The sequence below is a fragment of the Rhinolophus sinicus genome, chromosome 15 (assembly GCF_057876585.1).
Source record: "Rhinolophus sinicus isolate RSI-liver-muscle chromosome 15, RSI-T2T, whole genome shotgun sequence".
In the NCBI taxonomy this organism is placed as follows: Eukaryota; Metazoa; Chordata; class Mammalia; order Chiroptera; family Rhinolophidae; genus Rhinolophus; species Rhinolophus sinicus.
This window is the reverse complement of record NC_142515.1, coordinates 76,290,926-76,312,630: the sequence shown is the minus strand read 5'-3', so window position 1 is coordinate 76,312,630 and position 21,705 is coordinate 76,290,926. Positions and strand designations below refer to the sequence as shown.

Genomic DNA, 21,705 nt, shown 5'->3' with positions numbered 1-21,705 from the left:
GGATTCCTGGTTTTGATCATTGCGCTGTTTACGTAAGCTGTTAATATTGGGAGAAGCTGGGTGAAGGCTATATGAAATGCTTGGTACTATTTTTGCAACGTTTTGGTATGTCTGAAATTATTTTAAACTGAAAGTTGAAAATTTTTTTAATTACAAAATATACAGTATTTCCTCACAATTCCATACTATATTTAACTGCTGCAAAATATGGGAGGGAAGCTGGTGAAACCAGGGAGTCAGGGGTCCCCCTCTGTGCCAGCCCTGACCACCTTGGACATTCAGCCGTCAGGACTGAGGGAGGGCAGGGCAGGGGAGAGTGCTGAGCTGAGGAGGCAACCAGCATGGCTTCCCTCCATCCCCGCCTGACTCTGAGCTTCTGAGGGAGGGAACTGTATCTGATTCATCTCTGGGTCCTCCACCTCCGTGTGGCACAGAGCAGATACTTCACATGCTGGCTCCCTGCCCACGAGGGGAGATGAGAACTGAATTACAGCTCTGAGGGCCCTTTTTCCTGGAGCCTGACTGCAGAAGTCATTTTCCACCTTGGCTGTGGAAAAGAAAGTTCACAGTTCTTAAAGCTCAGCTCAGGCTGAGGGGCTCTCAGACTTGTCTCCTGGTAACCCAGCAAGGAAACAGCAGGCAGCGGAGAGGCCGCTCAGCAGTGTAAGGTAAACCACTTAGATCCCTCCGCTTCCCACTGGTGATCCTTGTCCTAGGACAGACTCCAGACTCCTCGCGGTGGCCTACAAGACCCTGCCCACCCCTTCCTCACCTCATCTCCTCACTCTGCCCTGGCTACACTGAGCTCCTCCAGCTCACCAACCTGCTTCCTGCACCAGGACCTCTGCACTCACTGTTGTCTGGAAAGTTTCTCCTGCAGATCTACTAAAATGTCACCACCCAAGGGAACTTCCCTGACCAGCCAATCGAAAGTGTCCCGTTTCTGTCACTGTCACACTAATGCTGTTTTCTTTGTAGCACTAGTCACTATCTAATTATTTTGCTTACCTGTCTATTGTCAGTCTCCCCACAGCAGAATGCAAAGCTCTGGGAAGGCTGTCTGGTTTGTCCTGGGCCCCAACCTGTAAAGCAGTTTCTGATGCAGAGCAGGTCTGCTCGATATATTGCTGCATAACAAATACCCCCCCAAACTTAGTGGCTTATAACAGCAGCCATCATTTATCTTTCATGGTCCCTGTGGGTGAGGAAAGGGATGTACTAGGCTGGCCAGTTCTCTCGGGATTTGTGGTCTCAGCTTCCTTACAGCATGGCAGCCTCAGGACAGTTGGACTGCTTACAAGACAGCTGAAGGCTTTAAGAGCATGTGTTCCGGCAAAGCAGGCAGAAGTCACATCCTCTGTCCCTGTTATGACCTCACCTTGTAGGTTAGTGTCATTTCTCCAGTATTGTTATTGATGGGCCTGTAACAAGCACAGCCTCAAAGGGAAGGGAACAGAGACCTCACCTCCTGCTGGGAAGTGGGTCAAAGAATTTGGGGCCATATTTTAAAACCACCACAGCAGGTGATCAATAAATATTTGCTTAATAAATAAACATTGACTAAATTGTTACAGACCAGATTTAAAAAGCAAAGGAGGCCAAAGGGGCCCAATGTTGGCCGCCGCTGGCACTGTGACGAGAATTGTGAAACCAGTGGAAATTCAGTTGGCCTGCTAGCATCCCTTAATGTGCCTTGAAAAACCACAACTAGGTTATATTTAGCAAGTGATGACATGTTGCTGGGAGTTCCCCAAAGTGTGGGATGACTGTGGCGTATGAAATGACTTTAGGAGACATGTAGACATGGCATTAAATGACACCAGATCACATGGATTATAGTTATCCCATTTCCAATTCTCTTTCACGCCTTCTCATCATGTCAAGGAGAAAGTTCAGTTGACTGCTAATATACCTAAATCCCTCTCTAATACTTTTGCTAATCTCTCTTTACATCAAGGAAAAAGCAGGCTTGGGGCTCAGCACCTTGGCAGATACAGTATCTACCCAGAATTTAAAAACCTTATTTTGTTTTCCTGTTTATTTCTACAATGATTTCTTATTCATGGCTTTGTGGTTTCCTATTTTTTGTGTGTGGTTTTCTATTTTAAATGGTGACATACAGTATCTATTTAATGTAAATTTAAACCGATAAAAAGACAAAGAAAAATATTAAGTTCATTCAAGGTCAGAGGGTTCAGATTTAGCAAAGGCCAAGGAGACTTACCCAAGAGAAGTTACATGTAATGAAATATAATGAATATAATGAAACCAACAAGTTAGAAATGAGAAAACCTAAGTCCATGCACTGCGGGCCACCAGATGGACTTGACGATCCCCGGGGACCTTTCCAGCATTGACCTTCTAGCTATTCCTGGAGAATTTCTAACTCAAGGTCTGTGGCTTGTGTTTCTAGCCTGGTGGAGAAATCTAGGGTAGCAGAATTCGGGTGTCTATTAAATAAAGTTGAGGGGAATTTTAATAGTTATTAAATATACCCCCATCCCCAACAATACCAAGAAAATCAGCACTACAAACCAGGGTTCAATTTATTGTTTTATTGTCTTGTAGACTTAAGAGATAGGAGAATATCAGTAAGATTTATAATAAACTATACACACAGAGACACACATACATACATACATACTGCACACACATTCTCTCTCAGAGCAGTTGTTTAACATTTACCACCCCCACACACACTGATTGTACAGATCTCTACAGGACAACAATGTAGATACATGTGTCCTAGATTAGAGGTTGGCAAACTTCTATAAAGACCCAGATAGTAAAATTTTAAGTTTTGTTGGCCAGAGGCTATTAAAAGGACTTAGCTTTGCTGTTGCCGCTGGAAATCGGCCACACACAATATGTAAATTGAGTTAAGTATGGCTGTTTTCAAATAAAACTTTATGGACACCGCAATTTAAATTTCATACAATTTTCACATGTTATGAGATATTACTCTTATTTTTTTTCCAACAATTAAAAATACCATTCTTCATTCACAAACCAGATGTGGCCCATAAGCTATAGGATCTCCTGGTTTAGATCACTCTGGAGGAGGCGTGGAACTGGGACTCAAATCTAGGTGAGACATGGGACACAGTTCCAAACAGAGGGATCAACGAAGGCAAAGATCCTGAGGCTGGAAGGAGTTTGGTGTGCTCCAAGGATGGAAAGACCCATGTGGCTGAACCGCAATGAGCAAAGGGAAGCACCAGGGCAAAGCACAGCCAGGGGGCTGTGTAGCCTCAATAAGAGGTTTAGGATTGATTCTTAGCAGAAAGCCCCTTGGAAGCCTTAAGATGTGCTCTTCATCTAATTTACATTTTTTAAAGATTCCTCTGCGTGCTGCTGTGTGCAGAACAGAGACTGGACCTCTGGAAGCATGAATGGAAGGAGAGAGGGAGCCATCCAATCTTCCCGGATAAAGATGAGGATGGTCTGGCCTGGGGTGAAGACAGTCCAGCTGGTGAACGGGTGGATCTGGGCTGGATTGTGGAGATGAGGCAGAGCCCACAGGGTGTTCTGAGAGAGTCATAGCAGGTTGAGTCAAGAAAGAGTCCAGGGTGTCCAACATTCTCACATCTGCCTGTGGGATTCATCAGCCCATTTTACAGAAAAAACTCGAGGCCCTGCTCCGTGGCAGGCGTTGTTCCCTTCAGAGCGTCAGGGTCTGGAGGTCCTGGAACTCTCATTCTGGTGGGTCAGAGAGATCAAGTCCCTTGCGCTGGGTCTCCCTTCCTGTGCCCCACTACCCCCACTGACACAAACCCCTTTGGTCAGTAATGTTTAACCTCTGACCTCTGCTTCCCCCTCAACCACAGCCACCTCCCCCATGTGGCCTCAAGAAAGCATTTGCCCAATGTACTTGCCCCTTAGAAGGGGAAGCTTAAGCCTGAGGTGACAGGGAGCCCCAAAACTGTCCGGCAGGCCTGCCCCTCTGGCCTCCAGCCTGCGTGTGTGGAAAGTACCCCCTCCGCAGACCCAGGGATTTACCTAGAAAAAGGCCTCGATCGCAGCGCCCTAGATGGCTCACTCTCCCACCACGGGGATCCCACGGTAAACAAGCAAAAAGCAGGGGCGTCAAGACCCAGTGCCCGCCGTGCACGCTCACAGAACGCTCGTTCCGTATTGCCCGCGACGCGCGGGAGAGCCACTGCGCATGCGTCCTGCCCTGTCCATACCCCTCGATCGGCGGGAAAAGGAGGCGGGGACGGTTAGGGCGCAGGCGCGTGCTCAAAGCTTGGCCAGGCCTGACCGCGATCGGGAGCTCGACTCCGCACCCGACTCAGCACGCAGGCGCGAGCTGTCCGCTTCGCTCGGAGTCGGCTAGGGAAGTGCGCACGCGCGGGAGTTTCTGGCAGAAAGCAAGCGAGCCCGGGCCGGCGCGGGGCCTTGTGGGAGGGCTTAAGGAAGTAAAATGGCGGACCTGGCGAACGAAGGTAGGGGAGGCGCCGTCGGGGGCCAGCTGGCGGTCAGGGAACGGGCGGAGGGAGGTCCAGGGGCCACAGGTGCGACGGGTGAGCACCCCGGAGTGCTGGGGACCCATCTGCTCTGGGATAGTGGCGCAGCGGGCCTCGCAGCCGCCCCCCATTGCGTCCCTTCAGGCCGGGCTCACCAGCCCGGCCCATCACTCCCGGCAGCCCCGACCCTGCCACGGTCCGGCCAGAGAGCCGGGGAGGCCGCTGGGGCCGCGGCTCTGAGGCCCTTCCGCCTTGCGGACCAGGCCGTAGGCTGAAGGGGGTGGGAGGCGCGGCGCCAGCGCCTCGGTCTCCGATGTAAATAGACTTCTGGGCCTGGTGGTGGGCCCTGCACGCCACACTCCCTCCCCGCCCCCTCGTTCCCAGGGACCGGGGCTTTCCCCCTTTCCTGGCCTGGCTGCCGAGCAGGCCCACCCCCTAGTCCTGTGGGTTCTCATCCTCTCCGGGCCTGCCCAACTCCAAAACGGAGGACGCCAGGTTTGTTTTCACCCCCCACGCCGAACTCGGCCCCCAGTTCTCCCGGTTCCGTCGTAGTGACCTGAGAGTCGCTCCTCACCTCCCTGCGTTTTAGGCCCGGCCGCAGGATGTGGGCCGCTGAAAGCCCTGGTTTCTCTTTGGCCCTTTTTGCTGCGCTTGCAGAGAGAGACAAACACAGAGACTGTGCGATTCCCTCCTCTGCGGAGCGCTGACATCCCACCTGAGCGTTTTTGACAAGGTTACAGTTAGAATCCCTCATAGAAAGCACTCCATAAGCCGATGTCTGCTTAAATCAACAGTGGTGTTGGTATCGCTGTAGCTTCGGGACTTCCGAGGCCTATTTTTAGTTCCCTCCGTTTCTAGGTGCACAGCGACAGGCGCGCTATTTCCCTGCCTGGTCCTGATTCCCTCCCTATACCATGCTCCCAGCTATCCAAGGGTATCCTGAGGTTTCCAGACTGAACTGCACGAATGCATGAATGATAGTGATAAATGCTCACCCTGGTGGAGCTTTTGGGATGGTACCAAATATTGTTCAAGTCTTGATCACGGTATGTTACCTTGGTTAATACTCATCCTCAGAAACTCCATGAAGTAGGTAGGTAGTGTAGTTCCGTGCACTTGGTGAGAAAACTGAGTGACTAGGTTACTTGTCCAAGGCAGACCACACAGTAAGGCGCAGGGATGTGAATCAATGAGGTCAGAACCTTCTACCCTCTTTATCTTACAAAAGATATGCGCATAAAATATGTCATTTTATGCACATATCTTTTGTAAGATAAAGGAGCCCATAGAGGATTGAGCATTCCATTCATAAGATCCATTTAAAGGCAGAAGAGGGACTGGACGAATGGGAATCAGTATGACATAACTGTGTATATTTACATCTTCGACCCATTCAGTTTCTTGATCTCAAGGCTCAGATATCCAGCATCATATTCAGCATCTCCATTTGGATGTCTAATAGGCATATCAAACAAAATCCCTGTCTTTCCTCCAGAACCTGTCCATTCCACAGTCTTTCCCCCAGTGTAGTAAATGGTAAGTCCGTTCTTTGAATCAGGCCAACACCTTGAAGTCACCCTTGACTCCTCTCTTTCTCTTACATACCACAGCAAATCTTGTCAGTTCTTCCTTCAAAACATTTCCAGAGGGTGACCACTTACCACCAACACTGCTGCCCCTTGGGCTTCCCTTCCACCCTTAACACCTATCAATTGCTCAACCCAAAAACCAGAGTGGCCCCTCCAAGCCTCCCTGTCCTCTTTTCCCACCACTCTCTCGCTGACTCTGGCTTTCTCACTGTCCCTTGAGTGGTCTCTATACTCCCTCCTTTATGCCTTTGGACCTGCTGGTTCCTCTGCCTGAATCAGTTTTACGACATTTATCCCCATGGCCCACTCCTTCACTTTATAATATTTAATAATATTACTTTATTATTGAGACTTTCTCTGGCCACCTATTTTAAATTGTATCCACATTCCCTATCCCCTTTATCCTTCTTTATTTTACTTCACAGCACTTATTACCATCTGGCATGCTAAGTTTACTTGTTTGTTCAACTACTACCCTTCTGTTAGAATATAAGCTCCATGAGGGCAAAACCTTCCGTCTGTCATGATCACTGATGGATCCCTTACACCTAAACAGTTCCTGGCACAGAATAAGTATCCAAGAAATGTTTGTCGAATGAATGAATGAATGAATGAATGAATGAATGAATGAATGAATTCATCAGTGAGGACCTTTATTGTGAGGTATACTTTGAGCATAAAGGGAAAATTACGGATTCCTATTTTCCAGGGATACCATTTCTAGCATATACACTGACACATGAGCTGTCAATTGTAAACTGCATAGTTGTAGAGTAAGTGTAAAATAGATAATGGAATGCTTTGTACTTAAAATTTTTGCCTAATAAAGGCCTCACTCACCTACCGTGTTTCTCTGAAAATAAGACCTAACTGGAAAATAAGCCCTAGCATGATTTTTCAGGATGACATCCCCTGAACATAAGCCCTAGTGTGTCTTTTGGAGCAAAAAGTAATATAAGGTCTGGTCTTATTTTCAGGGAAACACAGTAGTACTTTGCCTTTGATACTAGTTGTGGCATAGTTGTCCTCAGGAAATGTTTGTGCCTCACATATCCCTGCCATCCTTTAATTGGTCATTTCTTGACTCCATTTGTGGATTTGGCTTGGATGTTTAATTTCTTATCCACTGTGTAAGCTAAGATTCCTTGCCGTGCCTTTTGAAGCTTTAGAGACTACCCCATCAGTGTGCTTTCCCGCTTGCTATTTAAGCTCCAGACGCCCTCTTGGCTAATGTCTTTCCAGAGTGGGATCCTAAGCTGGTCCCTCCTCACACCCTCGGCCTCTCTTCTCTGGGCTATTGCCACCTCTGTGTGAGTCCGAAGCAGTAGCTGGCCACCAGGGCTGGACATTAGGATGTCCTGGAGAGCTTCCTTAAAATCACAAATGCTCAGTCCTCACAGCCACCTGTTCTGATTCTGTGAGGCATTGGGTGGGCCCTGGGCATCTGTACAGTTAAAAAGCAGAACAGGTGACCCTGATATGCAGCCAGGGTTGAGAACCACTGGTTTGAGTGGGAAAGGTTAGGAGTTCTTTCGTACAAAGAAACATTTCCAGTGGTGTATCCAATGCAGCATCTTGATGGCCCTCATTGCCTTGGTGATCTCTTCAGGGATGGTGACGGCAACTCCCACAGCCCTTCCTTGGTAGCCCTGCAGCCCATGACTTTTAAAGTCCAGTTGAAATGCTTCTCCCCTAGGAGAGAGAGAGAGAGAGAGAGAGAGAGAGAGAGAGAGATTGATTTACACTTGTAGTTTTTTGGATATTCTCTTCTGCTTGAAATGTCGCTGTTGATACATCCCACACTCATTACTCATCCTATCTCTGGAGTTATTCTGCATTGTAGACCAACATCAGGATTTGAAGGCAGCATTTTGACCCTGGTAAAGTAAAGAAGAATGGGAAGGGGGTGAATAAAATGTATTTGAGCAGAGTGTATTTGAGCTGTAGGGATTCTTGGACTCTAGATTCCAGCATTAAAAGGCACCACATCCACATGAAGCCTTGCTGACCTATGGACATGCGTGGTAGAAATCAGAGATGGTAAAAGCAGGTAAAAACTTTAGCCCTGTTGACATCTGGGGCCGGTGATTCTCTGTCATGAGGCTGCCTGGTGCCTTATAGGATTTTTAGCAGCGTAGCGGCATCCCTGACTCCACCCATAAGATGCCAGTAGCACCCACCGTCTCCTGCACTCCTACCCCAGCAATCATAACAGCCAAAAATGTCTTCAGACAGTGAAATGTCTGGGGACAGGGAGTGAGGGGGACAGGGAGTGAGGAGAACCACCGGCACTTGAGACCCACTGGTATAAAGCAGTGGTGGGGCACAGGCTTTGCCTTATAAACAGGATTTGTTTTGACTCTGCCTTATAAAAGGCAAATTCTTAGCCCTTTTGAGCCTCAGTTTCCTCACCAGTAGAATGGGAATAATGATGATCACATCTATCTCATGGTTGCTGTGAGCATTGGATGGATTAATGCACGTAAATTATTTAGCGCCTGTGTCCACACACAGTAATAAACAGTAAATGGTAGTATTTTCACTACAGTGGCCTCATATTGTAGACACATTTAGCTTAAGTGCTCAGCTCAGCAGAAATTGTTAAAAAGTGAGTCTGAATAGTGTGGGTGAGTCTACCCCACTGAATGAGCTAGCCCTTGGGGGAGCTTATAATGGGAGGTCAGCGGGAGCTGGGCCGGCGGACCTCCCAAGTTTTCCTTCTTGCCTTTCGTTGCATAATCATCTAGCTGTGGGTTCTGAGCCTTGTCACTAGACCTTTGGGACCAGATCAGTCTGTGTTGTGGGGCTGCTCTGGCCCTGACCCACTATATGCCAATAGCACCCTCCCCACTCCCCCAGTTATGACAACCAAAAACATCTCCAGACATTGCCCAGTATCCCCTAGGGGGACACAGTTGTCCCCAGTTGAGAACCACTGATCTAGCTTGACCAAGTGTCCGTCTAGAGATTTTTCAAGGCTGGTTTGGCTTTCCTCAGTTTTCATGTTGTTGATGGCAAAGGTGGCTGGTACTGACTTGGCAGAGCTTTGGTAGCTCTCCATGGTACTTTGAAGCAGTCAGGAGGCAGATGCGTTTGTGTCGTTATCTATTCAGGACCTAGTGGCAGTGTGGGCGGCAAGCAGTTCTTTGTTTGAACGGGACTTGTTTCTGCCACCTGTGGGCAGTAACCTTCCTGTGGTCCCGTGGAGTCCCGTTTAGTGTGACTGCAGTACTGCTGGGTAGCAAACTAGATGCACAGTGCCTCCGAGGGCAGCCCCACGTGGGCACAGTTTACTTGGTTGTCTTGGCACGTGATGCTATTGCACAGCATTCACTGTGGGTCTTAACCCTGGTTGCGCGTCACACTTATTTAAGGAGGTTGTGGAGGAAACTGGAAACTGATGCCTGGGCCGCACCCTCAGAGGTTGTTGTGGGGTCCAGGGGGTCTGTCGTTTTAAAAAGCCCCACAGGTGTTTTATGACATGAAGCCAGAGTCGAAAACTTCAGGCAGAACTTACCAAGTTGTTTCAGGGGTGAGCAGACATGCTTAATTTGGCCCATTTAGGTTTTTCTTTGTTTTTAATTAGGAGCCAACACTTAAGAATTCTGAGGTTTCTGGGGGGGAAAATAAACCAGGTTTCTGACTTCTCTTGAAAAACCAGGGCCAGCCCCGGCCTGCATCCCTGCACAATATGACTTGCCAGGGCTGAGGAGCAGCCGCTACCCCTAAGGTACACTGTGTGCCGCCGACCCCCAGTCCCTGCCGAGTGTGGGGCCTGCCTGCCTGACCTGGGTTGGCGTTTGGGTTTCCACCCCGTTGGACTCCTCTAGACGTAGTTCTTCCCACTCAGGGTACGTTTTACCAAAGAACCCAAGCAGAGAGCTGACAACCTGCAGTTAATGCAGGAGTCAGTGGCCTCGAGTACTAGTACTCAGCGCAGCGTGTGGTGGCGGTTCTCCAGCATGGCCCAGGGTCCCCAGGTGTCCCCACCTTTTCCAGGGGACTGTGAGTTCAAAACTATTTTCCTAACAATACAAGGCCATCATTTGCCCTTTTCACTCTCATTCTCTTGTGAATGGGCCGTGGAGTTTTTTCCGGAGATTATAATAGCGACAGATGGACTGGAGAAGCAGATAAGAGAATCTAGCTGTCTTCTATTAAGCCAGACATTAGACAGGTTTGTCAGAATGTAAAATAATGCCCCTTTTCTCACTTTTTTCCCCAAAAAATAGTTACTTCTCATAAAACTATTATTTAGGTAATCCTTTACTGACTTAAATAAGTTAACTAGTGTTGACATTTTCTTAGTTTTAATTTCTAATGTGGTAAGTATCAGAAGCTGTATCCCACATTTACAAAAGCTCTTAGAGATCCTCAATAATTCACAAGTTTGAGAACTGCTGGCATGTGATAGCGGAGCCCCAGTGCAGAGGGCCTGAGTGGGGCCTGCAGGGAGACCCACGTGGGTTTCTTCCCTGTCTCTCCAGCTCCAGGGGAATTTTAAACTGGGAGGAGTGAGTGGCAGGCCGTGGTAGATAATTTGTGGCCCAGTGGGAAGTGCCTGGATTGACTGTCCTCGGTTTGTTTCTTGCCTCAGCCACTTACTTGTTTGACCTCAGTTCCTGCATCTGTGGAACGGGAATGAAGCTGATCAAGTCTGAGGGTTGTATGAGAGAAAACAGGTCGGGTCATTGACACCGGCATGTGGGCCATGTCAGTTACGACTGCTGTTCCTCTTCTGCTTGGGTGCCTGGGCAGAGAAAAAGCTCCTTTGGGGTTGTAGCCGCATTTCTCCACCTCAGCAGTACTGACAGGGGTGCTAGTGGGGGCTGTCCTGGGCATTGTGGCGTGTTTAGCAGTATCCCTGACTTCTACCAAATGACACCATGGCACCCACCTACCCCCGTCATGACAAGGAAAAATATCTCCAGATAATTGTCAGCTGTCTCCTCAGGGGCAGAATCACCCCCATTTGAGACTCCCTAGCCCTGGCTTAGGGTATTCCATTGCCCCCACCCCCACCCCCACCGCAGGAGATTCTGGGTTCTGTAATTATCTGATCTACTAAATCCTAGTCCTGCATACATTTAAATACGCACACTGAGTGGGGAGGGAGAAAGGAGGTAACTGAGAAGCTGGGATCTCCCTGGTTTGTGCCATCTGACACATCGGGAACTGATTCTGGTGTATGATGCGAGTTACTGCTCTGACTCGGTCTTCTTCCAGAGAATGAATGCAGGGTTCCTCAACCCCGGCACCGCTGGTATTTGGGGTTGATCGTTCTCTGTGATTGGAGGACCATCGTGCGCATCACAGGATGTTAGTCAGCATCCCTGGGCTCCGTTTCCTCGATGCCATTAGCAATTGCTGCCCCTGGTGATAACCAGAAATGTCTCCAGACATTGTCCATTGCCCCGGGGGGGGGGGGGGCGACAAAATCACCCCTAGTGAGAACTCCTGAGCTGTAAGATTAAATAAAACTATCCAGGAATAAATTGTTTGCCAACTAGAGCTTAGGACTCACCCTTCTGACGTTTCTTTTCCATTGTGGCCTTTTGGCCACTAAGTAGGCTTCGTGGGCTTCATAGCCCTGTTACTAAGGAGGAACAGTGTTTTCCCTGACCTTTCAGGTCCAAGGTGAGGTCCTGACCGAATGTCGGAGCTGGAAAGCACCTTCAGAGGTGCTCCGGGTCCAGGCTGTTTTATTTCACGAGGGGTGGAGGGAGGGGGCCAGCTGGGGCCCAAGGCCATGTAAGCAGGGACAGTCGGCCGGTACCAGCGTGCCTACCGCCAGCCATTGGGTCGAAGAGCTTGTGGTCATCCTTTCTAGTGGATCAGTACTGTCAACTTAATGGGCACTTGTCCTCCTGAAAACTGACCCATGTAGGGCACTACGTCTGCTCTCACTGTGGCACAGAAAAATAGGGACTTGCAGAGAAGGGAGTAAGTACTCCATGCATGTGTTTAGAAAGCAGACCTTGCTTCTGCAGTAAGTTTAAAATGCCTTGGCCGAGTTTGCCACTCAGAATTTTGGAAGATTTTGGACCCAAAATTAATACCTGTGTTGCATCTGTCACAGCAGCATGGGAGTGGGAAAAACAGTTCTTGCAAGTTTGGCTTTCTCAGGTGGCAAGAGCGAGCAAACAGACTCCCCTTTGCTCGGAGGAGAAAGACTTGTACAGCGTTCACAGTGGTGGCTGCGCCTGGGTTACTCAGCATCAGTGCCACGGCAGAGGGCACCCTGCTTGTGGAGTCTTCTTGGCAGAGGAGTGAGAATTATTTCAGCTGCCAGCATCTGCCACTGACAGACCTTCACAGCCTCATGACGGTCATCTCGATCCCCACACCTGAGGGGCCAACAGGCTCTGTCTCCAAAATCCTCCACTCTATCCACTCTGGCCTGTCTCCAAGGCCACAAGCCTCGCCTGAGCCATCACTGTCACTGCCACTTCTCACCGGGACAGACTCCCTGGTCCCCTTGCCTCTGTTCCTGCCTCCCTGGCATCAGTCTCCTCACCTCTCCCAGGGTGGTAATCGCCAACATTTTGTTCCGGAACTTTCCTAACACACACGAAGAGGAAGAAGCACACAAGGACCATGGCCAGTGGGTCTGTTAGAAATGTAATCAGATCGCGTCGCTCCCCCACTTGTCCTCCTCCCCTGGTCTCGCTTACACAAGAGCGGGCCAGACTCCTCATCACGGCACCCCCTCCCCAACCTCACCTCCCACCTTTCCTGTGGAAACTCTCAGCCATGTTGGCCTCCAGGTTCTTTCTGTCCTTAGGACTTTCGTACCTGGGGTTCCCTCTGTCCAGTATATTTGGCCTTTACCCGCTCACTCCTTTATGTCTGAGGTTCAGCTGTCACCTTGGAGAGGCCTTACCTCCCCCTCTCCCTGCAGTGCCGTCTACCTGTCACTCCCACCTCTTGCTGTAGCTTCCTTATAGCACCCATCTCCAGAATTGTCTGATTGTCTCCCATGCCTCTGGGAACTTGTTTGTTTTCTTTTCCCACTAGAAAGCTGTGCCCTCGTGGGCCTTTTGTCTGCAGTGCTGAGCAGGGTGCCTGGCACATAGTAGGTGCTCAGTAAATCGTGCTGCGGGGAGCAAGGCTTGTCTAGTTGGCCCCATCACATCTCGCCCCAGTGAATCCCTCAGCCTCAGAAGGTCTTGCGAGGTGCTGAGCTGCTGAGTGTTTGTGTTGCGGTGTCCCAGCGTCCAAGCAGCTCTTGGAAGGGCCAAACCCTCCTTCAAACATGAGGCATTTGTCACTGTCGAGAGCCCAGGGGCTGGGGACAGTCTTTGAATCCAAGCCCCATACTTTAAGGCGGCATCAAAGTATTTGCAGTTTTCTACGTGTAGTTACAATAATGATGACACCAGTGTAGAATTCATATTTTGTGCCAACCACTTTATATGCATCACTTCATTCAGTCCTTCCCAAAACTGCCTGGGACAAACCATCCCTGTTGAACAGACGAGGACAGTGTATGGAGAACGGGAGTTAACTTGCCCAGGGGCCCAGCCACAGTGGTTGAGGCCAGTTTGAATGCACACAAAAACCAGAGCCCGCATTCCTGAATTTCATCACTTTCGGTCTGCAGCCTCAGCAAAAGTTATGTAGTCCTTAGATTTCCTTCCCGTGAGGGGATGTCTGTAGCCTTGACTGGAATTTTTCTCCAGTCTTTAGCCTCTTGTACTTCACCTTGGCTGTGCTGGGGTTGCGCCCTCTGGTAGCAGAGTAGAAAAATGCTGTCAAAGCTGGATCCCCAAATTTCTCAGTAGTTTTAGGTGAAGTCGCCGACTTTGTATGATCTATTGAATAGGTTTATGGGGTTTCTCTTGGATTCACGGCACAGAGTTCCCCCAGAAGCATAGTCTGGGTGGGTGGGCAGAGTGGAGGGTTTGGCTGCAGGGCCAATAAGTAGAAGGCAGACTGCTGCTTGGCCTTAGGGAGATAACGGGTGGGGGGGGGGGAGTGGGGGTATGAGGTGCCCAGCTCGGACAGGCAGACTTAGGGTTCTGGTCCCCACCTCTCCCACTTACCAGCTGTGTGACTTTGGGCAAGGCACCCATCTGCCAAAGGCCTGTCAGTGTTGTTTCATGATTTGCAGATTAGAGATGATAAGTGACATCTGCCGTGGGAGTTGCGTGGCATTCAATGGGATTGGGTGTGTGAAGTATCCACCACCAAATCAAGTGTGCGTTGCTCGCTCTCGGTGTTGTGAGAAGTATAAGGGGTCCAGTGGTAAGATAATAATTGAAAATTGAAGAAATAATTGAAAACTGTCATGGATTTCAGTAGGTGAAGATAACAGGATGAAGAGCATTCCAGGGAAAAAACGTGCATAAAATAAAAGAGAACATCATCTCCCAAAACTGTGCCCCCTGTGATGTCCATGAGACCAGTTGAGAGTTGCCTGAGGAGAAATATATTTGAGTACCAAAAAAAGAATTCAGGGGCCCGTCACCCTCCGCCAGCTGGGCTGGGCGGCCACTGAGTGTGTGACACACTAGCATCCAGAGCGTTGTCACCTAGCAACAGCATGACTGCGATCAGGGTCATTCTTCAGCAAAGAATTCGTTTGCTAACAGAGTTGACACATTACTGACGAATCCGCCTTTATGTTGCTGCACAGGACTGTTTATAATAATTCCTGAGGAAAAACTTCAGGGCTGAGATGGTGTCGCAGGATTAAAGCAGTTGCCATGTATTAATACTGTTATTTGTGTTGGCAAGATGCTTTCCATATTTTTTACACAGATAAGAAGATGAAGACACATCAGCCCAGGATTAAAGCTCATTTTACACAAGTACCTTGCTGACATTTTAGACAGGAATTCCAAGTGGCTTTCCAGAAGAGGGACGTTTCCTGGCAGGTGTTTGAGTCCTCACTTAGGAGGGGAATAAATAGAACAGGAAAGATAATCCAGATTCCCTTCTTTGTGTGTTTTTCTAGGTCTGCATATTTCATTTTAACAGAGCTGCTCAGGGACAAAGGTTGGAGGCAGCCACAGGGGGGTGCCAAAGCTTGCTGCAAGACAGGGCCTGCCTTTGGTATTTGTGTACATTACTCCCTCCGCAGCGTGAAGAAGGAAAGTTTATGTGAAAGGGGGCAGTGGAGAGAATGTTTTCAGCTTAGATCCTAAATGTGTTACACAGTACACTATGTGGTTAAACATTTGACAAATGAGGACAGCGCAGTGTGTTTCTGCGTTGAGTATGCACCTTGGAATGTGTCTGGATTTTTTCCTTGAGGACCCAAAGGATCGGCTATCGGCTTAAGTGCACACTTGAGCGAGGCAGATGACCACACGCCTTGTTGAAAGCTTCGGGCCACCCCAAAGCCCTTTGCTCGCCCTCCAGTCTCATTTATACTCTTCCACGGATGTTTAGAATGGTAACTGACAGCTGCTTTATTCCTGATGTTATTTCTTGAAAGAAAAGTGTGTCTGTTTCTTAGCTCCCAGGCCCACCTGAGCAGAAAAGACGGGAAGAAGCAAACGGGTCATGACTTCTTCCTTTTGCACTTGTGGTGCATGGATGGCTCAGGTGCCAGGCCCGCCTGGTTTAGAGACCCGGCCCCAGCTTAGACAGCCTCTCTTGAGTCTCCATCCCCTGTTCTGTAAAGTAAAGATGTTGGGATGACCTACCTCCTAAGGTGACTGTGAAGGAAGATTCTGGAAGATGATGCAGATGCAGTGCCGAGCACCTGCCTGTCCCCTAAATGCTGCGAGCCCGATGACTGCTGGCCTATGTGGGACTCCATCCCGGGTGTGGGGGACCCCGGGGGGACTCCATCCCGGGTGTGGGAATGTCCTTGCTGTGAATAACATGGAAGCGACTGGAAGAAGTCTAAAGACGGAATCCCAAGACCTGTTACCCTGGAGGCTGGGAAACACTCTTCTACCCCTGGGCCAGCTGTGGGGTCCAGGCCAGCTCTCTGTTCTCCTGCCCTTGCTTGCAGCAGGGACTCCACCTCCTTTCCTCACCCACCTTCTCCCTGGGAACTCTTCCTTCTTAGTTCCTTCTTAGACTCACTTCGGGCATTGCCTCTCTTCATCCCCCTTCCTTGTGGCCTCTGAAATAAACACATAATTCATTTTGTCTTAAAGGTTTTGCCACTAGTCAGTCTCTGAGCAGAAAAGACACAGATAAAACCCTGGTAGGCGTGGTACCTAGAAGCCCACTGTTTTAATTCTCTCAAGCACAGGGCCATTTAAAACTCCTCCTTTTGACCTGACGGAGACATTGTACACCAAATTATGGGCATGACTTCAGGGTGGGGCTTTTAGAACTTCCCACACTTGCACCCAATCCAACTGCGGACTTTCTCTAGGACCCAGGGCCCCAGGTCAGTAATTTCTGCTTTAGGAAAACGGACCGTCACCTTGGAGACCAGACCCCCTTCCCACCCAGAGACCTACACTCTCTGCGGGGAGAATGGTCTGCGACCCCTTGGGTCAGGAGGGAGCCTGCGTCTCAGGCTCCCCCGCCTTCTTTTGTGCCAACTTTGGTTCATTTTCTCAACAAAGGAACTGCCTGAGTGTGTTTGGTGTTTACATTCCAGGAACAGGTACACTGGACCATGCAGATGTGAACATGAGGGGAGGGGTACACTCTACTTCTGTCTCCTTGGGCTGGGGTGGTCTGCTCCCCCTCTGTCCTCACGGGTCTGGAGGACGCCGTGTGGAGTTCCTCCAATGCTTGCTCTCTGATGACTCCTCCCTGCTCCTGGTCACCTGGTTAAATGCTGCTCATCTTAAGTGGTACTTCCTCCAAGAAACTCCCCAGCTCACTCCTTTTCCACAGGCTCACCAGGCTGGGTGCCCAGCTCCACACTGGGTCCCTCTGTGCCTCCCCTGTGTTATAATGTTCAACTCAAGACTGAGGTCCTGCCCTGGAAGGCAGGGGACATGTCTCTCCGTGTCACCCCCCACACCCTAGAAGCCAGTATGATGTCTGGTGCACAGTGGACACTTGGTGTGTGGAATTACTGACAGTGGTAGTTGCTGAATGAATGTTATGATTGAATCTGCCCAGGTAGCAAGAGGTGCAGCTGGGGAGTGGGTCCCAGGCTCAGCTGGCTGGGCAGGGCACCCTGCCAGTCACGGCCATGCCAGCAGTGCCTCTGGGAGCTGGGCCCGCAAGGGGGATCAGGTGTGTGTGTGGGCTGGGGGGGGGTACCCAGACATCTGGCAGAGGTGTGGGATTTGCAGCTTCCGTGCCCGGGGTACCTGTCCGTGCTAGTCACTGGGGCTGCAAAGACCAGATCCCTGACACAGGCCCTGCCCTCAGCTGGGCCGTCCCGTCCTGTTTTGCATCTGAACCTCACAGTTAGTTGGAGGAGAACGGGGAGGGGCGGGGCTGCGCTCTGGGCCGGGATGTCATCAGTGGCTCACTCCTTTCAGCTTCTGGCCAGTGGCCCCGCCCCCAACACAGTTTGCCTCGGGGGTCGGGAGGCTGGGACTTTGGGTCCTTATTTGGGATCATGGCTGGGCTCAGGCTGGGTGCTGTCCAGAGCGCAGGAGCTGAAGAGAAGCCTGTGGGGGAGGGTGTGGGGAGGGCTCGGATCGGGCAGTAGCTGACTCGGACGTGGCACCTTGGGAAGCTGCAGTGAGATCAAAGCACCTGATGTGTCGTCCCCCCCCCGCAGGTGGGGCCGTGTGAGAGGCGACTTAGGGGCTCTGAATCCCCCCTGCTTCACACCAGTGTGGGTCACAGTCACCCACAGAACACAGTTCTCAGGCCTCAGCCCGGGTGTTCTGAAAAGGGGGCTCTCTGGTTAGATAACTTAGGGGAACAGTTGGTGAAACAGGTTACTATACTGTTGGTTTCCTTAACCCTTCCTATGCTGAAGTGTGAGCCAACGCTCCAGGCTGGCTGGTTTTTTACAAACTGATTTGATCAGAGAGCATTGCATAGAACCAGAAAACAAAAAAACACTGGTTGGCAGAACCTGGATCAAATAGTCTACATTTGATTAACGTTGTAATATTTTAGGTCTTTGTGATGGTCTGGGTTTTTAGAAATTTCGGGTGATGGTTTTCCCCTCTTTGTGAAAGGAAGGCTGAGCTGGGACGTCAAGCAGTTCATACAGGAGCCTCATTGCTTCTATCCCATGTTCGTTCCCCAAACTTGGGTTTCAGTTAGCTGAGCAAATGCTGGTCTTCAGTGACAACCAGAAACAGTTTGGTGGTGGGAAATAGTTAAAAAAAACCATCTGTGGCCACTCCAGTAAATGCAAGCCCATCCTACTTGGAAGGGGGTACGTGTTGTCATTTTGTAATACCGACACTAATTTGCAATTTATGGACTTCTGGCCCGTCTGGAGCTGAGTGGAAATGAATTGTGTGTAACTCTGGTGCTTTGTGGTTTTGGTGGAACGCTGACTGAAGGTCATTGTTGCATTTTAGTGTAGTGGCTGGGTTTGTCATAGCTGCTAAACCTGCCCGCAGTGGGGGTCCCAGTGGGACCCGAGGTGGTCGGCCAGAGCCCTTGCCTCCTCAGTCAGCGCCCTGGCAATGGAAGACCTTTCATTCACTCTGTAACTGCTTGTTGAGCCGTGTTTCATGTTGGCTCTAAAGATAGAGGTGAATACAACAGAGGCCTCGCCCGGAGCTTATATTCCAGGGGCGGATGCTGCCACTGAGCAGATACACAAGCCCATTACGAGCTATATACAAACGCATCCCTCCCTTCTAACCAGATGTTTTGCCCTAAGGTTTTCTGTCCCGTGGCTTCCTGGTCCCATTTTTCCCGTGATGCCTTGCACAGAGTAAGGGCCTAATAAATATTTATGTGATTACGTAACAGCTGGTGTTACACATGTGAATAAGTACAGAGAGTACCTGAAATTAATATAAATAAATACCTAAAAATAAAAAAAGCTCAGAGGGGTTTAGTTCAAACATTTACTGAATGATTCTTAAGTGGGACGCACCGGGTGGCAAACAGGCTGGGGCAAGAGCTGTTTTCAATGCCCTATCTGTGGGCCCCCGGCCTCCCTGACAGGTGGCCTCCATGTGACCCATACAGAATATAAGCCAGAGCATGCTTTGGGGGCTTCCTGAAGGAGACGGTCAATACATGAGTGAGTGTTGACCATAAAAGATGAGGTGAGAATGTGTTCTAGGCAGAGGGACTAAACCAGGCAGAGGTCTAGGAGAGTGACAGAAGCCTTGGGTGTGTGGGGGACAGAGCCACAGCACAGTACTGGTCAGGTGGCGGTGGCCTGTCTGCTGAAGGAGCTACAACCCTAGTCTGGGAGAGCATTGCCGAGTTTTAAGCGTGCGTTCAGCACCAGTGTTCTGGCTGCTGTGCAGAGAACGAAGGCAAGTGTGAACTGGGGGGGGGGGGGCAGGAGCCGGGAGTTAGTAAGGTTGGATCTGCTTGCATCTCACCCTGTGTTCCTGTTCTTCGGGTGGCTGCTTCCAGAATCCAGACCGCCATGTCCCCTCTGTAGCCTCCCTCTGCCCCCAGCTGAACAACGTGCTCACTTGTAGTGCAGAATTGTTTCTCCCTCAGATGGGACCTCTCCCCACTCATGCCATGTGGTCCTGTTCTGTCTCAGGCGCCCACAGGCAGCCAGGCCTCCCACAGATGCAGCCCCTCTTGTGTGCCTGCAGATCAGAAAGCTCTTCCTCTCCCATCCAAATGGTTCCCAGTCCATTTAGTCCTTCCTTACTAGCCTGGCAGTCATTTTCTCCAGTGCCCCTTCCCCTTGCTCATCCCTCCATCAAATGTTTGTTGAATTCCTGCAGGGTGCCAAGTACTGTTCTCAGCCTACAGGGCAGAGAGGGAAACCAGGCAGTCTCCCATCTCCTGGAGTTGACATCTTAGTAGGGGAGAAAGACCATAAACCCATAAATACATAGTTTATCAAGTGGTGAAGAGAAAAAAGCATCTCCGCTTCCCTGGGAGGCCCGTCCAAGGTTTCTTCTAGGGAACAGAGTGTGTGTTTAATGAAGTCTCCCCCTCTCAGGCTGGAGGCTTAGAGACAAGGGGCGTAAATCCAGCTCAGTGCCTTAAGCAAAAGTCAGTATCTGATGACTTTCTCAAAAGTCGTGGGGACGGGGTCAGCCTTGGGCCTGCCGGACCCAGCGCCTCCAGCTGTGTCTCCAGGATTCCATTTTCTCTTCTGTCTCCAGCCAGTCCAAGGTCCCTTGTGATGACACATGGTTGCTGGCAGCCCCAGGGTTACCTCCCACCAGCTCAGCCACCCCAGCAGAGAGAGCTCCTCTTCCCCAGTAGCTCCCACAAAAGTCCTGGACCCAAGTCGCATTCACAGTCAGTGGCCTGGCCTCATTCACATGCCACAGTATCCCCACGCAGGACTCTCCTCCTCGGGTCTGGAGCCAGGGCTGGGTTCCATCTGAAATGTGGAGGTGGGGGAGGGATGGTTCTCTAAAGAAAATAGGGGGGCTGGGTGGGGGCCGGGCTTGCCAAAACCCTGGCTCCTCCCTGTGTGCCTCAGCGCCGTGCAGCTGGCCAGGAGTCGAACGCAGAAGTGAGGCTGAGGCCCAGACCTTCAGCCCCTGCTGCTGGGCTTGTGGGGTAAAGGCAGCGTGAGAAGGTCTCTGGGCTTCCCCGTGGTAGATGTGGTGTGGATAAACTGCTGTTGTCCCGAGTCCATCCTGCGTTCCTTGGCTGTCATGTATTGCCTGGTATAGGCACATTCGTTTGTTCATTCGTTCGTTCGTTCATTCGTCGTGGTTTGTCGGGCAGCAGTTACACACTGTGCAGGGAGATGGCTGCTTAGGGACGCACAGAAGCCTCACTGGCAACCCTTCCCCCTTCTTCCTTTAGCACTTTGGTCTCACACGTGTTGTTCACCTGTGTTTACTGTACGTGCTGAGGACCATTGAGGTGACTGAACCGGGTGTGGTATAGCCTCAGTGAGCACAGCGGAGGGAATGGTCACCACCAGGGGCCATTGCCCCAAGGTCAAGACTGGCATCTGTCCCGCTTCTCCAAGGAGTAGGAGTTTTGGGAGGTGGAGTAGGATAGGATCCATTTGATCATCTCAGTCTTGTCCCTTTTCCACCTCAAAATTTGTCTTCACCCCATCTTTATTGTGGGTAATCGCTGTGGCCTCCTAGCTAGTCTGCCCATGTCACCCTCTTCCCCAAACTGATCTCTCTTTAAACTTAAACCAACCTCCATGCTTCCCCCACTCCTTTTACAACACTCCCCAAATCCTCAGCATGGCCACCGTCTGCTGTTGGGCTGCATGCCTTCACACCTGCCACTGTCCCTGCCGGGCTCTTGTCCTTGAGACTTCAGCACAGCCACCTCTTCTCAAGGACGGTTCCCTGACACACCAGACCAGACACTGAGCAGCTCCCCACATGAACCATGCCGCGCGTCCTGCTGGGGCACTGCTGTGTGTGTGTGTGTGCAGGTTCCTGGGTAATCTCAGCCTTCCACGACTAGGGGCTCCCCAAGTTCATGACTCCACTGGCTTCCCGTCCACTCTTCCCCTGAATGCTGAAGGAGACCTTGGGCACACCCCACAGGGTCCCTGAGTGCACCCAGAGCCACTGTGCCCAGGCCTGAGGCAATGAGGGGCCCCCCTGGGGGTTAAAGTGGTCCTCGTCCAGAATCTCCTATCCTGGGCTATCCCTGGATAGGAGACAAATGGTGTTGCC

At 50.5% G+C, this 21,705-nt stretch overlaps 1 protein-coding gene and 1 long non-coding RNA gene across 11 annotated transcripts in view; one reads left to right on the top strand and one right to left on the bottom strand.

The window, feature by feature from the left end:
* Positions 1-2,535: 2,535 nt before the first annotated feature.
* Positions 2,536-4,139, bottom strand: LOC109434067 (uncharacterized). The gene is made up of 2 exons (XR_002135770.3): positions 4,000-4,139; positions 2,536-3,699 (listed from the first exon to the last, which is right to left on the bottom strand). It is a non-coding gene; the product is annotated as an uncharacterized LOC109434067 (long non-coding RNA).
* A 177-nt stretch (positions 4,140-4,316) lies between these two features.
* RANBP3 (RAN binding protein 3) overlaps positions 4,317-21,705 on the top strand; it is a 51,394-nt gene continuing 34,005 nt past the window's right edge. For 3 of the 10 annotated variants that reach the window (XM_019710781.3, XM_019710780.3, XM_088792311.1), the window contains exon 1: positions 4,322-4,445. In XM_019710781.3, coding sequence (XP_019566340.3) covers positions 4,424-4,445 — 22 coding nt within the window. In that variant the 5' untranslated portion in view covers positions 4,322-4,423. Of the gene's footprint in view, positions 4,446-21,705 lie in introns of all 10 variants that reach the window. The other 7 variants (XM_019710778.3, XM_019710777.3, XM_074337662.2 and 4 more) reach the window with 6 other exon arrangements.